This window comes from Staurois parvus, unplaced genomic scaffold, assembly GCF_062004578.1.
Source record: "Staurois parvus isolate SC_StPar_1 unplaced genomic scaffold, SC_StPar_1.0 ptg000449l, whole genome shotgun sequence".
NCBI classification, from domain to species: Eukaryota; Metazoa; Chordata; class Amphibia; order Anura; family Ranidae; genus Staurois; species Staurois parvus.
Genome location: NW_028318245.1, coordinates 6,228,109 through 6,249,843, shown reverse-complemented (window position 1 = coordinate 6,249,843; position 21,735 = coordinate 6,228,109). Strand labels below are relative to the sequence as shown.

Sequence of the window (21,735 nt, the reverse complement as noted above, 5' to 3'; positions counted from 1 at the left end):
AATTACAAAATGGTGGTGAGCACTAAAGTCCTAAGACGGCATAGAAGAATATCATCTAATACAAATTAGAGTCGACTTTGAGTTTAGCATCCTCAGCCCCATCTACCTGATGATGGTGAGGGATCTCATGATCTTCCTGCGTGGAATCTGGGGAATACAGAGGACTGGGACATCTCTCTGGTGGGTTCCCATGACTGGATACATCTACCTGATGATGGTGAGGGATTTCAAGATCTTCCTGCGTGGAATCCGGGGAACACAGAGGACGAGGACACCTCTCTGGTGGGGTCCCATTACTGGATCCACCTACCCGATGATGGTGAGGGATGGTGTGATCTTCCTGTGTGGAATGCCAGGAATACAGAGGACGGGGACATCTCTCTGGTAGGTTCCCTTTACTGGATCCACCTACTTGATGATGGTGGGGGATGGTGTGATCTTCCTGTGTGGAATCCAGGGAATACAGAGGACATCTCTCTGGTGGGGTCCCATTACTGGATCCACCTACCCGATGATGGTGAGGGATGGTGTGATCTTCCTGTGTGGAATCCCCAGAATACAGAGGACGGGGACATCTCTCTGGTGGGTTCCCATTACTGGATCCATCTACCTGATGATGGTGAGGGATGGTGTGACCTTCCTGTGTGGAATGCCAGGAATACAGAGGACGGGGACATCTCTCTGGTAGGTTCCCATTACTGGATCCACCTACTTGATGATGGTGGGGGATGGTGTGATCTTCCTGTGTGGAATCCAGGGAATACAGAGGACATCTCTCTGGTGGGTTCCCATTACTGGATCAACCTACCTGATGATGGTGAGGGATGGTGTGATCTTCCTGTGTGGAATCCGGGGAATACAGAGGACGGGGACATCTCTCTGGTGGGTTCCCATGACTGGATCCATCTACCTGATGATGGTGGGGGATGGTGTGATTTTCTTGTGTGGAATCCCGGGAATACAGAGGACGGGGACATCTCTCTGGTGGGTTCCCATGACTGGATCCATCTGTAGGAAACACACACACTGACTGAATCCATTGTTTCTATGTGTTTATCAGATGATGGGGGATCTAGGTGGCGCCTCCGTACTGCTCTCTCCTTTACAATAAAGTCTCCTCTTACCCGGTGATGTGAGGGGCGGCTGATTGGCCATCATGACGTCCTTGTAGAGATCCTTGTGTCCTAAGCACTCCGGCTCCTTCATTATACTTTCTTCCTCCTCTTCTTCTTTTATCTCTTCTTTGATACGAATGTTAAAATTGCTCCAGTTTCCTCCCTGAAATTAAATTTAAAATAAAATTGTGAAAATGGAGACATCCTGACACCTTATAGGAACCTGACACACACAATGATACAGTCACCATCCAGACACATCCCTTGTCTGTTACTGGAGAATGTCCCAGAATTCCCAGCGCCACTCACCTCTCTGGTAAGGATGTCAATGATCTTTTGGGTGACTTCTAGAATCTTCTGTTCATTATTTCTTTCTGGAACCAGTAAGGAATGTAGAGGAACCATAATGGAGTTCTGTCCATCTCCCGATGTCTTCACATATATGTTATCCTGTGGAGAGATCAGCAATCAGAATATAGATATCTCAGCAACAGACATTACAACTTGCCCTTATCCTCCCTCTTTGCTACAATCTGATCAACAACATCTCTCCTTCAGATGTCATGTGACCTCCCAGAATCCTCCTCACCTCTCTGGTCAGGTCTGTGTTTTATTAATAGAGATGAGAGTGATGTCATGTGACCTCCCAGAATCCTCCTCACCTCTCCGATCAGCAGGTAGATGATCTCCAGGGTGAGGTTCAATATCCTCTCTGCCGTTTGATTCCGCTCCTTCTCCATTACCCGTCAGATAATCTAAGTAGAAGTGAAAAATGGAGTTAGAAAACATAAAAACTAAAAAATAAATAAATGGTGGCACCTCCCTGCGTTCCAAAAAATTCCAACAAGTATAAACTTCACATGTATTCTAGTGCACCCCCTATAGGCAGGGGTTATTAGGTTTCCCTTTTGGTTGGGTACTTTGCTCAAGAAGTGATGTCACAGCAGTGCCCTCTTTGGCAGGATTAACAGTGGGCAGAGCTTAACTGAAGGCAGTCGTAAAGTGAGAGGGGCAGCATCATGGGGCAGTAAGGATGAGGACCATGTTCTTGTTGTCCCTTAGTGGGCCATCCCTGGAGTTGGGCAGCTCATGACTGAAGTACACCCCTGACTGTAGGACAGGAGATTTCTGTTCTTCCATTTAGGTTGGGTACGGGGCGCGGTGATCGTTGTTCTGCCTGCGATGAGATACTTCCTCATCCATGGTGTATCCAACAAGAACTATGTAACAAGGCATGGCTTTCACTTCTGGCTGGAGTTCTAATAAGAGGACACCCAAGTAGAAGAGTAGAAGGTTGGCCAGTGCACCATTTCTGCCAAAGGTACAGCTCATGGTACATCCACAAGTGTTGGTGTAGAAGGTCCTACAGAGAAAATGTCTAGTATAAACCTGGCAGGGTCGGAGTGATGAGGATCAGGGGAAAGAGTCACCCTCCTGGTGGTGAAGAGCAGACCCCTCTATAGAACACGTCAGGCAGCCAAGGGGCTGCCATGTTACATGGGCAGCCTCTTATAATCTGCAGTTGACCCCCTTATGATATGCAGTTGACCTCCTTCTGATTTGCAGTTGACCTTCTTCTGTTACATGGGCCACCAGGTGTTCGGTTGGATTGAGCCCTGACTGGGAACCATGAAGAATATGAAACTTTAGGACCACGAGGGACCTGGTTACACTCTGGTGCATCTATTACAACCTTTAGATTGTTAGGGCTTGTGTCAGTTTATTGGAATGCAGATCAGAAGGGGGTCAACTGCAGGTCAGAAGGGGGTCAACTGAAGATCAGGAGGAAGGCAACTGCAGATCAGGAGGAAGGCAACTGCAGATCAGGAGGAAGGCAACTGAAGGTCAGAAGGGGGTCAACTGCAGATCAGAAGGAGGTCAACTGCAGATCAGAAGGAGGTCAACTGAAGGTCAGAAGGGGGTCAACTGAAGGTCAGAAGGGGGTCAACAGCAGGTCAGAAGGGGGTCAACTGCAGATCAGAAGGAGGTCAACTGCAGATCAGAAGGAGGTCAACTGCAGGTCAGAAGGAGATCAACTGCAGGTCAGAAGGCGATCAACTGCAAATCAGAAGGAGGTCAACTGCAGATTAGGAGGTCACCTGCAGATTAGAAGGAGGTCAACTGTAGGTCAGAAGGAGATCAAATGCAGATTATAAGGAGGTCAACTGTAGGTCAGAAGGAGGTCTACTATAGGTCAGAAGTAGGAACCATGAAAAATTTGCAACTTTAGCACCACTAGGGACCTGGTTACATCTATTTCAACCTTTAGATTGTTAGGGCTTGTGTCATTTTATTGAAATGCAAACCCCACTTGAAGTTGGTCAGAAGAAGGTCAACTGCAAATCAGAAGGAGGTCAACTGCATATCATAAGGGGGTCAACTGCAGATTATAAGGAGGTCTGTCACGATCGCGGCGTCAGACCCCAGACCTTTTCACCAAACTCGTGACCGAAGGGCTAACCGATCTACAACCACGATGTGACGTGCATAACAATGCCACACCCAGCTGCACCCTGCACAACGATTTTCCAGCTAATGGGTACCGATCGATGTGCCAGCAGCCTGAAACGGTTGTTACTGGGTCAGGTTAATTACGCAATTAACCCCTTCACACTGCCACCACTTCCTTTTGGTTCAGAGAAAGAGGAAACTCGCAATATCGCTATAACACTATAATAATAATTGAAATAATCATCCGCATAACGTCACTGACACAGGCCGGTTATAAAAGGGTTAAACCAACAGTAGCATCTCTTTAGAGGCAGGGATTCGTAAATTGCAATCAAGAGCTATAGAAACAGTTCAACACTTTCAGAAGAAAGATTTATTACTAAAAGGGTCAAACAGGTGCAGTAAAAATATTTACAGAGAAGATGTAACTTAGATATATATATATATATATATAATACATACACACATAGAAAACAGCACAGAATAGCAAAGAGACAGGGAGAAGTTAAAGGGTTAAGTTACTTGCCCTTAAGCCTTGGATGGAAGCAGATCACGTTTTAGAGCGAAAGGCACAGGTCTCCCCAGGTGGTATATTGATGTTAAGAATTGGGAGAGGTTTTCAACTTCACTTCCTTAGGCTTGGCAGCCTGTTTTAAAGTTTCCCAGCAGGGGGTGGTTCTGAAGTGAAAGACCAATCCTCTGTTTAGGGAGGGATCGTCAGGCGGAACCCTAAACTGGAACCAACATCTTTCATAATTCATATTCTGGTCTATAACTTTCCATCTGCACAAGCGACAGTCCTCCCGCGGGTATATTATTATGCAGACAAGTCTGAGGATTATTTAGATATGAATTATGAAGTTATATATTGCACGGTTCACGAGTTCTATGTTTCGGCTCCCCTGATGGTCCGAGATAAGCGAGTGACCCGTCAAACTGTTTGCCTGCTCATTGGCCATCTGACGAGGTGTTCGGTTTTTATGTAAGTCTCTCATATTCCAAGATATGAGACATAGGGGAGAAATTGATTTGAGAAGTGTTCATCTAATTCTGTCACCTACGCTGAGCTAGGTTTATTAGCTCAGAGTCCCTTCAACTCCTGGGAAGACTCCTTATCTTGTTACGAGGTGTGAAATTACACAGGTACTTTGGCCAGGGAGACTCCAGCTCTCTGGCAAAAACTGGTCCTATCTCTTCCTAGGTGAGAAAGGATACAGCTTTTACAGACAGCTCGGCACCAGCTAGAAGTGCCTTGCCCTGCCAGTGATCCATAAACAGTACACATACACACACTGGCCAGATGTCTGCTCTCAGTGAGAGGGAGGGGTGGAAAGCTGAGGGGAGAAAATGAGGGGAGAAAATGGAGATGCCTAACAAAATGGTTGAACCGCGTCCATCTCTGAGGCGCACGTTTGCAACAAGGTCAACTGTAGATTATAAGGAGGTCAACTGCAGATCAGGAGGTGGTCAACTGAAAATCAGAAGGAGGTCAACTGCAGATCAGAAGGAGGTCAACTGCAGATCAGGAGGTTAACTGCAGATCAGAAGGAGGTCAACTGCAGATCAGGAGGTTAACTGTAGGTCAGAAGGAGGTCAACTGCAAAACAAAAGGGGGTCAACTGGGGGTCAGAAGGAGATCTGCTATAGGCCAGAAGGAGGTCATCTGCAGGTCAGAACGTAAACTGCAGGTTAAATGCACCAGTCATTTACATCTGGTCAGAACGATCTTAGAAGCGTCTCAAACAGAGGTCAAGCTCATGTGGTAGACATAGGTAACCCTTGGATAACTGGTCAGAAAGGATCCCTCCAGCAAGTAGTAAGTGATGTGACAAGATCCTCTGGAGCTCCTCTTTTCTATTGGTGAAGAGTCACCCAACATCTAAAAGTCTACACGAGGGATTGATGTTACACTTAAGTATATATTAACCCCTTTCTGCCATGGGAGCCAGAGGCCGGACATTTGACCAGGTGATCACTGATTGGCTGTCACAAGGATTGGGAGCTCATCCTACCAGCTCCTGATCTTCACCATGTGACCCAGAACTGTCGGTGAGATCGAACGCTGTCCCAGCAAAACATATTTGTGGTTGTGAGGCATAAGGTCCGCCTCCACGCGGTCACAGATGCGTGTATGGCCCACGGCAAGGGGTTAAAGGGTTAGTTGTAGGCCATTTATGTACCTCCCAGAGATGGTGTCATCCCTTCTTGCGTTGTTGCTAGGATGTTGCTAAGAGACAACCGGCTGCTACCGTCCACCTTCACCATCATGGGAGGGAGCTCTTTCTCTGATTTATACCCCCTCACATGTGCTTTGCCTCCCCAGATTTAGCAGCTCTGAGCTCAGCATTTGACAGCTCAATCCTCTCTGTGATGGTGGAGGTGAAAAGTAATAGCCGGGAGTGTCCTAGCAACATCCTAGCAACAAGGCAGGATGGGTTGAGGCCATATCTGAGAATTTCCCAATACGGCTTCTTGAGGTCAGTAAATGGCCAGTATGTTTTTTTATATCTACAGACACCCCTTCTCTGCATGGGCAGTTTTTGGTGCATTAACCCTTTACACCACCAGCCACACCTCTGGGAGCGCTAGGGCTCTGGGGTCACATGAACACAGGACGGTCTCTGGGAGCGCTGGGGTTCTGGGGTCACATGAACACAGGACGGTCTCTGGGAGCGCTGGGGTTCTGGGGTCACATGAACACAGGGGGGTCTATGGGAGCGCTGGGGTTCTGGGGTCACATGAACACAGGGGGGTCTCTGGGAGCACTGGGGTTCTGGGGTCACATGAACACAGGGGGTTCTCTGGGAGCGCTGGGGTCACATGAACACAGGACAGTCTCTGGGAGCGCTGGGGTTCTGGGGTCACATGAACACAGGACAGTCTCTGGGAGCGCTGGGGTTATGGGGTCACATGAACACAGGGGGGTCTCTGGGAGCGCTGGGGTCACATGAACACAGGGGAGTCTCTGGGGGCGCTGGGGTCACATGAACACAGGGGGGTCTTCGGGAGAGCTGGGGTTCTGGGGTCACATGAACACAGGACGGTCTCTGGGAGCGCTGGGGTTCTGGGGTCACATGAACACAGGGGAGTCTCTGAGAGCGCTGGGGTTCTAGGGTCACATGAACACAGGACGGTCTCTGGGGGCGCTGGGGTTCTGGGGTCACATGAACACAGGACGGTCTCTGGGAGCACTGCGGTTCTGGGATCACATGAACACAGGGAAGTCTCTGGGAGCGCTGGGGTTCTGGGGTCACATGAACACAGGGGAGTCTCTGGGAGCGCTGGGGTCACATGAACACAGGACAGTCTCTGGGAGCGCTGGGGTTCTGGGGTCACATGAACACAGGGGAGTCTCTGGGAGCGCTGGGGATCTGGGGTCACATGAACACAGGGGAGTCTCTGGGAGCGCTGGGGTTCTGGGGTCACATGAACACAGGACGGTCTCTGGGAGCGCTGGGGTTCTGGGGTCACATGAACACAGGACGGTCTCTGGGAGCGCTGGGGTTCTGGGGTCACATGAACACAGGGGAGTCTCTGGGAGCGCTGGGGTTCTGGGATCACATGAACACAGGACAGTCTCTGGGAGCGCTGGGGTTCTGGGGTCACATGAACACAGGACAGTCTCTGGGAGCGCTGGGGATCTGGGGTCACATGAACACAGGACAGTCTCTGGGAGCGCTGGGGATCTGGGGTCACATGAACACAGGACAGTCTCTGGGAGCGCTGGGGTTCTGGGGTCACATGAACACAGGACGGTCTCTGGGAGCGCTGGGTTTCTGGGGTCACATGAACACAGGACGGTCTCTGGGAGCGCTGGGGATCTGGGGTCACATGAACACAGGGGAGTCTCTGGGAGCGCTGGGGTTCTGGGGTCACATGAACACAGGACGGTCTCTGGGAGCGCTGGGGTTCTGGGGTCACATGAACACAGGGGAGTCTCTGGGAGCGCTGGGGTTCTGGGGTCACATGAACACAGGACGGTCTCTGAGGGCGCTGGGGTTCTGGGGTCACATGAACACAGGACAGTCTCTGGGAGCGCTGGGGTTCTGGGATCACATTAACACAGGACAGTCTCTGGGAGCGCTGGGGTTCTGGGGTCACATGAACACAGGACAGTCTCTGGGAGCGCTGGGGTTCTGGGGTCACATGAACACAGGACAGTCTCTGTGAGCGCTGGGGTTCTGGGGTCACATGAACACAGGGGGGTCTCTGGGAGCGCTGGGGTTCTGGGGTCACATGAACACAGGACAGTCTCTGGGAGCGCTGGGGTTCTGGGGTCACATGAACACAGGGGGGTCTCTGGGAGCGCTGGGGTTCCGGGGTCACATGAATACAGGGGAGTCTCTGGGTGCGCTGGGGTCACATGCACACAGGACAGTGTGGATCACATGCCTACATCTCCGTGTATATATTTGTTCTTTGCTTCCTGGCCGTGGAATGTCTAACTCACAAGCGGCACCATTGAACTCGCTCATGGGGTTCAGGGGGCCACGCCACCGATTGCCACCCATTACTGCCATATTAGAGGGTTAAATTAGGCAGTGAGGAAGGTAATAGGACTCCTCAGCACCGGTCAAATGCCCTCTGAAAATTAATCTGAACATGGATTGCTCTTCAGAGGGCACTGCACAGCCTTTAACCACATTACTACAAACGACGGCTACAGCGCGGTACTCCAGCCCTATCAGTACCGCATCATCAGTGCCACCTATCAGTGCCAACTATCAGTACCGCATCATCAGTGCCACCTATCAGTACCGCATCATCAGTGCCACCTATCAGTGCCGCATTCGTCAGTACCAACTATCAGTGCCGCATCCGTCAGTGCCACCTATCAGTGCCACCTATCAGTGCCGCATCATCAGTGCCACATCATCAGTGCCGCATTCGTCAGTACCAACTATCAGTGCCACCTATCAGTGCCGCATCATCAGTGCCACCTATCAGTACCGCATCATCAGTGCCACCTATCAGTGCCGCATCATCAGTGCCACCTATCAGTGCCGCATTCATCAGTGCCGCCTATCGGTGCCGCATTCATCAGTGCCGCCTATCGGTGCCGCATTCATCAGTGCCGCCTATCGGTGCCGCATCATCAGTGCCGCCTATCGGTGCCGCATCATCAGTGCCGCCTATCGGTGCCGCATCATCAGTGCCACCTATCGGTGCCGCATCATCAGTGCCACCTATCGGTGCCACATCATCAGTGCCACCTATCGGTGCCGCATCATCAGTGCCACCTATCGGTGCCGCATCATCAGTGCCACCTATCAGAGCCGCATCATCAGTGCCACCTATCAGTGCCAACTATCAGTGCCGCATCATCAGTGCCAAATATCAGTTCCACCGATTAGTACCGCATCATCAGTGCCTTCTATCAATACCACATCATCAGTGCCAACTATCAGTGCCACATTCATCAGTGCCAACTATCAGTGCCACATTCATCATTGCCAACTATCAGTGCCGCATCATCAGTGCCAACTATCAGTGCCGCATCATCAGTGCCACCTATCAGTGCAGCATCATCAGTGCCACATCATCAGTGCCGCATTCGTCAGTACCAACTATCAGTGCCACCTATCAGTGCCGCATCATCAGTGCCACCTATCAGTACCGCATCATCAGTGCCACCTATCAGTGCCGCATCATCAGTGCCACCTATCAGTGCCACATCATCAGTGCCACCTATCAGTGCCACATCATCAGTGCCGCATTCGTCAGTACCAACTATCAGTGCCACCTATCAGTGCCGCATCATCAGTGCCACCTATCAGTACCGCATCATCAGTGCCACCTATCAGTGCCGCATTCATCAGTGCCACCTATCAGTGCCGCATTCATCAGTGCCAAATATCAGTGCCGCATCATCAGTGCCGCCTATCGGTGCCGCATCATCAGTGCCACCTATCGGTGCCGCATCATCAGTGCCACCTATCGGTGCCGCATCATCAGTGCCACCTATCGGTGGCGCATCATCAGTGCCACCTATCAGTGCCAACTATCAGTGCCGCATCATCAGTGCCAAATATCAGTTCCACCGATTAGTACCGCATCATCAGTGCCTTCTATCAATACCACATCATCAGTGCCAACTATCAGTGCTACATTCATCAGTGCCAACTATCAGTGCCACATTCATCAGTGCCAACTATCAGTGCCACCTATCAATACCACATCATCAGTGCCAACTATCAGTGCCGCATCATCAGTGCCAACTATCAGTGCCACCTATCAGTGCCGCATCATCAGTGCCAACTATCAGTACCGCATCATCAGTGCCACCTATCAGTACCGCATCATCAGTGCCACCTATCAGTGCCGCATCATCAGTGCCGTATTCGTCAGTACCAACTATCAGTGCCGCATCATCAGTGCCGCATCATCAGTGCCACCTATCAGTGCCGCATCATCAGTGCCACCTATCAGTACCGCATCATCAGTGCCACCTATCAGTGCCACATCATCAGTGCCACCTATCAGTGCCGCATCATCAGTGCCATCTATCAGTGCCGCATCATCAGTGCCGCATCATCAGTGCCAAATATCAGTTCCACCGATCAGTGCCGCATCATCAGTGCCGCATCATCAGTGCCGCATCATCAGTGCCGCATCATCAGTGCCAAATATCAGTTCCACCGATCAGTACCGCATCATCAGTGCCACCTATCAGTACCGCATCATCAGTGCCACCTATCAGTACCGCATCATCAGTGCCGCCTATCGGTGCCGCATCATCAGTGCCACCTATCGGTGCCGCATCATCAGTGCCACCTATCGGTGCCGCATCATCAGTGCCACCTATCGGTGCCGCATCATCAGTGCCACCTATCGGTGCCGCATCATCAGTGCCACCTATCGGTGCCGCATCATCAGTGCCACCTATCAGAGCCGCATCATCAGTGCCACCTATCAGTGCCAACTATCAGTGCCGCATCATCAGTGCCAAATATCAGTTCCACCGATTAGTACCGCATCATCAGTGCCTTCTATCAATACCACATCATCAGTGCCAACTATCAGTGCCACATTCATCAGTGCCAACTATCAGTGCCACATTCATCATTGCCAACTATCAGTGCCGCATCATCAGTGCCAACTATCAGTGCCGCATCATCAGTGCCACCTATCAGTGCAGCATCATCAGTGCCACATCATCAGTGCCGCATTCGTCAGTACCAACTATCAGTGCCACCTATCAGTGCCGCATCATCAGTGCCACCTATCAGTACCGCATCATCAGTGCCACCTATCAGTGCCGCATCATCAGTGCCACCTATCAGTGCCGCATCATCAGTGCCACCTATCAGTGCCACATCATCAGTGCCGCATTCGTCAGTACCAACTATCAGTGCCACCTATCAGTGCCGCATCATCAGTGCCACCTATCAGTACCGCATCATCAGTGCCACCTATCAGTGCCGCATTCATCAGTGCCACCTATCAGTGCCGCATTCATCAGTGCCAAATATCAGTGCCGCATCATCAGTGCCGCCTATCGGTGCCGCATCATCAGTGCCACCTATCGGTGGCGCATCATCAGTGCCACCTATCAGTGCCAACTATCAGTGCCGCATCATCAGTGCCAAATATCAGTTCCACCGATTAGTACCGCATCATCAGTGCCTTCTATCAATACCACATCATCAGTGCCAACTATCAGTGCTACATTCATCAGTGCCAACTATCAGTGCCACATTCATCAGTGCCAACTATCAGTGCCACCTATCAATACCACATCATCAGTGCCAACTATCAGTGCCGCATCATCAGTGCCAACTATCAGTGCCACCTATCAGTGCCGCATCATCAGTGCCAACTATCAGTACCGCATCATCAGTGCCACCTATCAGTACCGCATCATCAGTGCCACCTATCAGTGCCGCATCATCAGTGCCGTATTCGTCAGTACCAACTATCAGTGCCGCATCATCAGTGCCGCATCATCAGTGCCACCTATCAGTGCCGCATCATCAGTGCCACCTATCAGTACCGCATCATCAGTGCCACCTATCAGTGCCGCATCATCAGTGCCACCTATCAGTGCCACATCATCAGTGCCACCTATCAGTGCCACATCATCAGTGCCACCTATCAGTGCCGCATCATCAGTGCCATCTATCAGTGCCGCATCATCAGTGCCGCATCATCAGTGCCAAATATCAGTTCCACCGATCAGTGCCGCATCATCAGTGCCGCATCATCAGTGCCGCATCATCAGTGCCAAATATCAGTTCCACCGATCAGTACCGCATCATCAGTGCCACCTATCAGTACCGCATCATCAGTGCCACCTATCAGTGCCGCATCATCAGTGCCACCTATCAGTGCCGCATCATCAGTGCCACCTATCAGTGCCGCATCATCAGTGCAACCTATCAGTGCCACATCATCTGTGCCACCTATCAGTGCCGCATTCATCAGTGCCACCTATCTGTGCCGCATCATCAGTGCCACCTATCAGTGCCACCTATCGGTGCCACCAATCGGTGCCGCATCATCAGTGCCACCTATCGGTGCCGCATCATCAGTGACACCTATCAGCGCCAACTATCAGTGCCAACTATCAGTGCCGCATCATCAGTGCCAAATATCAGTTCCACCGATTAGTACCGCATCATCAGTACCACCTATCAGTACCGCATCATCAGTGCCACCTATCAGTGCCGCATCATCAGTGCCACCTATCAGTGCCGCATCATCAGTGCCACCTATCAGTGCCACCTATCAGTGCCGCATCATCAGTGCCACCTATCAGTGCCACATCATCAGTGCCACCTATCAGTGCCGCATCATCAGTGCCATCAGTGCCGCATCATCAGTGCCACCTATCAATACCGCATCATCAGTGCCAACTATCAGTGCCGCATCATCAGTGCCACCTATCAGTGCCATATTCATCAGTGCCAACTATCAGTGCCATCAGTGCCGCATCATCAGTGCCACCTATCAGTACCGCATGATCAGTGCCAACTATCAGTGCCGCATGATCAGTGCCACATATCAGTGCCGCATCATCAGAACCAACTATCAGTGCCGCCTATCAGTGCCAACTATTAGTGTCGCATCATCAGTGCCACCTATCATGCCAAATCATCAGTGCCACCTATCAGTGCCGCATCATCAGTGCCAACTATCAGTACTGCATCATCAGTGCCACCTATCAGTGCTGCATCATCAGTGCCACCTATCAGTGCTGCATCATCAGTGCCACCTATCAGTTCCACCTATCAGTACCGCATCATCAGTGCCACCTATCAGTGCTGCATCATCAGTGCCACCTATCAGTGCCGCATCATCAGTATCACCTATCAGTGCCGCATCATCAGTGCCACCTATCAATACCACATCATCAGTGCCAACTATCAGTGCCGCATCATCAGTACCAACTATCAGTGCCATATTCATCAGTGCCAACTATCAGTGCCAACTATCAGTGCCACCTATCAGTGCCGCATCATCAGTGCCACCTATCAGTGCCGCATCATCAGTGCCACATCATCAGTGCCGCATTCGTCAGTACCAACTATCAGTGCCACCTATCAGTGCCGCATCATCAGTGCCACCTATCAGTACCGCATCATCAGTGCCACCTATCAGTGCCGCATCATCAGTGCCACCTATCAGTGCCGCATCATCAGTGCCACCTATCAGTGCCACATCATCAGTGCCGCATTCGTCAGTACCAACTATCAGTGCCACCTATCAGTGCCGCATCATCAGTGCCACCTATCAGTACCGCATCATCAGTGCCACCTATCAGTGCCGCATTCATCAGTGCCAAATATCAGTGCCGCATCATCAGTGCCGCCTATCGGTGCCGCATCATCAGTGCCGCCTATCGGTGCCGCATCATCAGTGCCGCCTATCGGTGCCGCATCATCAGTTCCACCTATCGGTGCCGCATCATCAGTGCCACCTATCGGTGCCGCATCATCAGTGCCACCTATCGGTGCCGCATCATCAGTGCCACCTATCGGTGCCGCATCATCAGTGCCACCTATCAGAGCCGCATCATCAGTGCCACCTATCAGTGCCAACTATCAGTGCCGCATCATCAGTGCCAAATATCAGTTCCACCGATTAGTACCGCATCATCAGTGCCTTCTATCAATACCACATCATCAGTGCCAACTATCAGTGCTACATTCATCAGTGCCAACTATCAGTGCCACATTCATCAGTGCCAACTATCAGTGCCACCTATCAATACCACATCATCAGTGCCAACTATCAGTGCCGCATCATCAGTGCCAACTATCAGTGCCACCTATCAGTGCCGCATCATCAGTGCCAACTATCAGTACCGCATCATCAGTGCCACCTATCAGTACCGCATCATCAGTGCCACCTATCAGTGCCGCATCATCAGTGCCGTATTCGTCAGTACCAACTATCAGTGCCGCATCATCAGTGCCGCATCATCAGTGCCACCTATCAGTGCCGCATCATCAGTGCCACCTATCAGTGCCGCATCATCAGTGCCACCTATCAGTACCGCATCATCAGTGCCACCTATCAGTGCCGCATCATCAGTGCCACCTATCAGTGCCACATCATCAGTGCCACCTATCAGTGCCACATCATCAGTGCCATCTATCAGTGCCGCATCATCAGTGCCGCATCATCAGTGCCAAATATCAGTTCCACCGATCAGTACCGCATCATCAGTGCCGCATCATCAGTGCCGCATCATCAGTGCCGCATCATCAGTGCCAAATATCAGTTCCACCGATCAGTACCGCATCATCAGTGCCACCTATCAGTACCGCATCATCAGTGCCACCTATCAGTACCGCATCATCAGTGCCACCTATCAGTGCCGCATCATCAGTGCCACCTATCAGTGCCGCATCATCAGTGCAACCTATCAGTGCCACATCATCTGTGCCACCTATCAGTGCCGCATTCATCAGTGCCACCTATCAGTGCTGCATCAGTGCCAAATATCAGTGCCGCATCATCAGTGCCACCTATCTGTGCCGCATCATCAGTGCCACCTATCAGTGCCACCTATCGGTGCCACCTATCGGTGCCGCATCATCAGTGCCACCTATCGGTGCCGCATCATCAGTGACACCTATCAGCGCCAACTATCAGTGCCAACTATCAGTGCCGCATCATCAGTGCCAAATATCAGTTCCACCGATTAGTACCGCATCATCAGTACCACCTATCAGTACCGCATCATCAGTGCCACCTATCAGTGCCGCATCATCAGTGCCACCTATCAGTGCCGCATCATCAGTGCCACCTATCAGTGCCACCTATCAGTGCCGCATCATCAGTGCCACCTATCAGTACCGCATCATCAGTGCCACCTATCAGTGCCGCATCATCAGTGCCATCAGTGCCGCATCATCAGTGCCACCTATCAATACCGCATCATCAGTGCCAACTATCAGTGCCGCATCATCAGTGCCACCTATCAGTGCCATATTCATCAGTGCCAACTATCAGTGCCATCAGTGCCGCATCATCAGTGCCACCTATCAGTACCGCATGATCAGTGCCAACTATCAGTGCCGCATGATCAGTGCCACCTATCAGTGCCGCATCATCAGAACCAACTATCAGTGCCGCCTATCAGTGCCAACTATTAGTGTCGCATCATCAGTGCCACCTATCATGCCAAATCATCAGTGCCACCTATCAGTACCGCGTCATCAGTGCCACCTATCAGTGCCGCATCATCAGTGCCACCTATCAGTGCTGCATCATCAGTGCCACCTATCAGTGCTGCATCATCAGTGCCACCTATCAGTTCCACCTATCAGTACCGCATCATCAGTGCCACCTATCAGTGCTGCATCATCAGTGCCACCTATCAGTGCCACCTATCAGTGCCGCATCATCAGTACCACCTATCAGTACCGCATCATCAGTGCCACCTATCAGTGCCGCATCATCAGTGCCAACTATCAGTGCCGCATCATCAGTGCCACCTATCAGTGCCGCATCATCAGTGCCACCTATCAGTGCCGCATCATCAGTGCCACCTATCAGTGCCGCATCATCAGTACCACCTATCAGTACCGCATCATCAGTGCCACCTATCAGTGCCGCATCATCAGTGCCACCTATCAGTACCGCATCATCAGTGCCACCTATCAGTGCCGCATCATCAGTGCCACCTATCAGTGCCGCATCATCAGTGCCACCTATCAGTGCCACATCATCAGTACCACCTATCAGTACCGCATCATCAGTGCCGCATCATCAGTACCACCTATCAGTACCGCATCATCAGTGCCACCTATCAGTGCCGCATCATCAGTGCCAACTATCAGTGCCACCTGACTGCAACATTTTACAATACCCCCCCCCACCCCCCCATTGCTGATTAAATACCACATAAAGAAAACTGTGTGGAAAAAAAAATGATACAAATGTCATACAGGTACAGCGTTGCACGACCGCGCAATTGTCATTCAAGATGCGACAGCGCTGAATCCCGTCCTCCAGTGACACCGTCCCACTGATCTGCTGCTGGAATAAAACTGGAGGAAAGGGATATCAGCCATGACATCAATCCATAAAATGAAAGCAATGCTTTGGTCATGTTCCCAGAATCCTCCTCACCTCCCCGGTCAGCAGGTAGATGATCTCCAGGGTGAGCTGTAATATCCTCTCCGTCAGGGTGCTGCAGTTTCTCTCACACTAATCCACTTCCTGCAACCATAACGCCCATCCCCCATCGGTTCCCATCATGGGCAGAAGGCGGTGAATGGGTCCTTTCAGTCATTTTTTTGTAGCCAGGGGACCCGGAGGAACACGTTGTTACCATCAGCTGAGAGCAGGATGAGTTTCTAAGACGTGGGACTTGTTCAGTTAGTTGTGTCTCCATATATGGGCTACAATAATATGGCCACCATCAGGAGTTTATCCTCATTGTTCACCTATAGCAGGAGTCTCCAAACTTTCTAAACAAAGAGCCAGTTCACTATACTTCCAACTGTAGGAGGGCCGGACTGTGACCAGCGGGAGCAGAACATGACATTAGGGGGGAATAGTGCCCCATCATTGGTGTCTCCGGGAGGAATAGTGCCCCATCATTGGTGTCAGTGGGAGGAATAGTGCCCCATCATTGGTGTCAGTGGGAGGAATAGTGCTCCATCATTGGTATCAGTGGGAGGAATAGTGCCCCATCATTGGTGTCAGTGGGAGGAATAGTGCCCCATCATTGGTGTCACCGGGAGGAATAGTGCCCCATCATTGGTGTCAGTGGGAGGAATAGTGCCCCATCATTGGTATCAGTGGGAGGAATAGTGCCCCATCATTGGTGTCAGCGGGAGGAATAGTGCCCCATCATTGGTGTCAGCGGGAGGAATAGTGCCCCATCATTGGTGTCAGCGGGAGGAATAGTGCCCCATCATTGGTGTCAGCGGGAGGAATAGTGCCCCATCATTGGTGTCAGCGGGAGGAATAGTGCCCCATCATTGGTGTCAGTGGGAGGAATAGTGCCCCACCATTGATATTAGTGGGAGGAATAGTGCCCGATCATTGGTGTCAGTGGGAGGAATAGAGCCCCATCATTAGTGTCAGTGGCAAGAATAGTGCCCCATTCCTGATGTCTGTGAGAGGAATAGTGCCCCATTATTGTGTCAGTAGGAGTAATAGTGTCCCATTGATGGCGTCAGAGGGAGGAATAGTGCCCCTTCATTAGTGTCTGTGGGAGGAATAGCACACCATCATATGTCAGTGGGAGTATTAGTAACTCATCATTGATGTCAGTTGGATGAATAGTGCCCCATCATGGGTGTCAGTGGGAGGAATAATGTCCCATCATTGGTGTCAGAAGGAGAAATAGTGCCCCATCGTTGGTGTCAGTGGGAGGAATAGTGCCCCATCGTTGGTGTCAGTGGGAGGAATAGTGCCCCATCGTTGGTGTCAGTGGGAGGGGTAGTGCCCCATCATTGGTGTCAGTGGGAGGGGTAGTGCCCCATCGTTGGTGTCAGTGGGAGGAATAGTGCCCCATCATTGGTGTCAGTGGGAGGGGTAGTGCCCCATCGTTGGTGTCAGTGGGAGGAATAGTGCCCCATCGTTGGTATCAGTAGGAGGAATAGAGCCCCATTGTTGGTGTCAGTAGTAGGAGTAGAGCCCCATCATTGGTGTCTTTACAGTCTATGTAACGGTCTATGTTTACAGTCTATGTAACTAGCTGTAAAAAAACCCGTCAAAAGTCAAAAACAGCTGCTGCAAAAATGTCCTGTGTGCAGGAGGACTTAGATTCTCACCTCCACTAAAAGTGCAGATGGCATAGCAGATCCATGATCCCCAGACATAGGTGACACTGTGCTTTCCATCAAACATTCTTCACTGTTTCCTAAGCTGAGCTGGGGGGGAGGGGGCTTATGTGTATCATGTCTCTTGACAGAAAATGTAAATCTGATAGTTTTTTCATCAACTTGTGCATTTTGAAGCATTAAAGTGATACTAAACCCCGGACCCCGCATTCACTATATCCGCTCTCCCCGGACCCCGCATTCACTACATCTGCTCTCCATGGACCCTGCATTCACTATATCCGCTCTCCATGGACCCTGCATTCACTATATCCGCTCTCCCAGGACCCCGCATTCACAATATCTGGTCTCCCAGGACCCCGCATTCACTATATCTGGTCTCCCACAGTACACAGAACATGGAAATGCAATTATTTTAGTAAATATAAACTGCTAAATCCCTTTTCTCATCAGCAGTATAGAGCAGTCTTGTGACTTCCGCAGAGCACTGGTTAAGGCTTGTAGGAGGAGTCTTCTTTCTGCTCTAGGAGGATGTGAAACCCCTGACCCTGTGTCTGAACAGTGCTGATTGGCCCTGTGCTGATCACATGCACTCTCCCCCCTAAAAAAAAAAACCTTTCTAGCAATACACACCAAGCTGAGCATGTGCATGTGACTACGGATTCAGTCTGTATCAGGTGGACATTTGAACAAGAGGAGGATCAGAGAAGACAGGATCAAACAGCCTTTTGACTCAATGAAGAGGATTAACCCCTTAGGTTCCACAGTGAGTATAACAAGCATGCTTTACTGCATCTACAGACTGATTGTACTGTTGAGGGTTCAGTAACACTTTAAGAGTCTTACATTGTGCAATACAACTCCCTTCTTTCATCCACACCGGTTAGAATTGTCAGACATCATCATTGCAGAAAGCAATAATAATAATCATGATGTTCTTGCTGTAAGTGGTTGTAAACCTCAAACATGAAATATGAACAAAGCACATCCCTCTACAATGTGTACTTGCCTCAGTCCTGAGCACTAAGTGTCATTTCTGTCTGCTGCCTCCTTCCTCTGCTTTCTGCACGAATCACTTCTGACAAGTTTTTTCTGACACCGAGAGATAAAATGTTGACAGGGGAGGGACCTCCAGCAGATTGACAGCCTCAGCTCCTGTGTGTTGTATGAAGGGAGTGTGTCCCTTCCCTCCAATCAGCTCCCAGAGCTCTCCTTACTGATGCAACATTATCTCTCCGCCCCCTGCTTTTCAGAGCTGAGAGATGCTGTGTAAATTTTTCCCTATGAATGGATGTATGGGACAGGTCGCCGTAGATAAACAGGTACAACTCATTTCTGTATCGCCTGAGGCCAGTCACTTTGCTGGGGATATGGAAGGGTTTGCAACCACTTTAGTAACACTATGGTCACACACCTGGTGCAGAGAAAACACAGGATCTTCTGCTTTGTGAAAGACTGGGAGTGAGGACCAGCATGTAGGCAGGTTGAAGTTAGTTAGGTGCTGTCCTGGATCGGGAGATAGGGGTTCATGGTCTTCACAGTTCCTTGGTTTTTGGCAGGATCCTCGGGTCCAACCCACTGTACACATGCTAATAAATGTGGACAGTAGGCCGGGTCAGGGAGTCCAGAGTCCGTCAGTGCTGTAGCCCTGGCCTAGTCCATGTCTACGGTCTTGACTGCCTCCCCAGTTCTCGAGAAAAAGCTACACCTGCTACTGGAGTATGCCTCTGTTGGATGCTGTAACATGGACTCTCCTCTGCAGGTATGCCGGGACAGCACATAGCCAAAGACACCAGCTACTGGAGTATGCCTCTGTTGGATGCTCTAACTACATAGACTCTGCACTGCAGAGGTCCCCATCCTATACAGAGGTTCAAAAGTTAAAGTCAAGTGCATGTTGGAGCTCACGCTACGTGCACGGCGGGGTTTCATGCTGTTACCAGGACTGGACAGGTGGCTGTGGTCAGTGTTCAGCAAGGCCTGCCTAATTGCAGGCTACAGTGGGAAGATGGATGTCACGGACGCACGATCGCCACCCTCAACATGCGACAATCGCACGACCGCGACCAACAATACGTCACGCCCGCGGCGTCAGACCCCAGACCTTCTCACCAAACTCGTGACTGAAGGACCGGCCGATCTAAAACCGCGATGTGACGTGCGTAACAAGGCCACACCCAGCTGCACCCTACACAGCGATTTTCCAGCTAATGGACTACAATCGGTGCCTGCAGTCTGAATGCGCTTGTTACTGGGTCGGGTTAATTACACAACTAACCCTTTCACACTGCCACCACTTTCTTTTGTACAGAGAAAAAGGAAACTTTCTTTATCCAATATACACTGTAATGGTTGAAAAGTTGCCTGTCCACTCCGGTCACCGCAGGCCGATTGGGCAGAGGATTAAACAAACACAGTAGCGTCTCTTCAAAAGGCAGGAATTCGTAAATTGCAAATAAGTGCTTTAGAAACAGTTTAACACTTTCAGAAAGAAAGATTTATTACTAAAAGAGTCAAACAGGTGCAATAAAATATTTACAGAAAAAGATGTAACTAAGATATATGTTTATATATACTGTACATAGAAAATAGCACAGCAAAGAGATAACAGGGAGAAGTTAAAAGGTTAAGTTACTTGCCATGTTCAGCCTTAAGGTAAGCAGATCCAAGTTGCAGAGCGAAGGGTCTTTGATCTCCTGCTGTTACGATGTTAAAATTGGGAGATGTGTTTAGCTTAGCTTTCTAGACTTGCCAGCCTGTCTTTTAAAGTCCCCCTGCAGGGGGGGTGGCTCTGAGTACTGGCCAATACCCTGTTTTGGGCGGGATCGTCGGATGGACTCTGCATTAAAACTGACAGCTTCATAATCCATGATATGAAACATAGGTGACATTTGACCTGAGGAATGTTCATTTAACTTCTGTCACCTGGCTGGTAGAGTTTATGAGGTTCCAACTTCTTTCAAGTCCAGGGGAAAAAACTACCTTATCTTGGTTAGGAGGTGTGAGTCTACACAGGCCTTGGGACAGAGAGTCTGCTGTCTCTATGGGGGGGCTTTGTAGCGCTGGGCCCCCTGCTGCTCCAGCCTGCCAGCAACTTTTAACACTTACACATCTGTCCCTGTGCCTCTCAGGAAGGGAGGGGGTAGGGAATAAAGGATCGAGGAATACTTCTAATAAAAAAGGAGAACTCCGCGTCCATCTCTGATGAGCAAGTTTGCTATAATGGACATTTACACGGGGACCCGAGAGTCAACTGGAAAACAGTTGTTGTGTAAGTGTACGTGGTGTACGTTCATCTCTAAAAGTAAGGAGTACTCAGCCTTGTCCCAGAACATTGGTGAAAATGGCACTAAAGCAAAGGTTCCCCTGTGTGTGAAGTAGAAAGAGTGTACAAGGTACCTATAAAGGTACTTATTGTATCTTAGAAGAACCCACCCCAGGGTAGGCCTTCCATGTGACCCTTGCTTGGTGCCCAACGAGGAGGAAAGCATGGAGGACGTGACAAACAACCACCACCCTTCCCCCCTTACCAGCATGGGAAACTATCCAAGATATCCAAGGACTGTTAGCTAAGAGAACCAGGACAGGCTCTATCATGTAGAGATCCCATTTGTCACGCCCTGACTGAGTGTAGGCATCACGAGAGAAGTTCCCATTTCCCCAGATATCCAAGCACTGCTAGCTAAGAGTACCACAACAGGCTCTCTTATGTGGAAATCCCATTTCTCAAGCCCTGACTGAGTGTAGATATCACCAGCGAAGTTCCCATTTCCCCAGATATCCAAGGACTGTTAGCTAAGAGGACCAGAACAGGCTCTCTCATGTAGATATCCCATTTCTCAAGCCCTGACTGAGTGTAGATATCGCCAGAGAAGTTCCCATTTCCCCAGATATCCAAGGACTGTTAGCTAAGAGGACCAGAA

General features: G+C 50.3%; 2 protein-coding genes across 2 annotated transcripts in view; both read right to left on the bottom strand.

Moving 5' to 3' along the window:
• The window catches only part of LOC149453475 (uncharacterized), an 80,157-nt gene extending 63,797 nt beyond the window's left edge, over positions 1–16,360 (bottom strand). Inside the window, 5 exon segments of the mRNA XM_089688648.1 lie at positions 809–1,008; positions 1,125–1,278; positions 1,425–1,565; positions 1,778–1,870; positions 16,149–16,360. Of these exon segments, the coding sequence (XP_089544774.1) occupies positions 809–1,008; positions 1,125–1,278; positions 1,425–1,565; positions 1,778–1,855 (573 nt within the window). The 5' untranslated portion in view covers positions 1,856–1,870; positions 16,149–16,360.
• On the bottom strand, positions 4–799 carry LOC149453476 (uncharacterized; the record flags this gene model as incomplete). The annotated part of the gene is made up of 1 exon (XM_089688605.1): positions 4–799. A coding segment is annotated over one exon (744 nt), but the record flags the coding sequence as incomplete, so codon positions are not given.
• Positions 16,361–21,735: the final 5,375 nt, after the last annotated feature.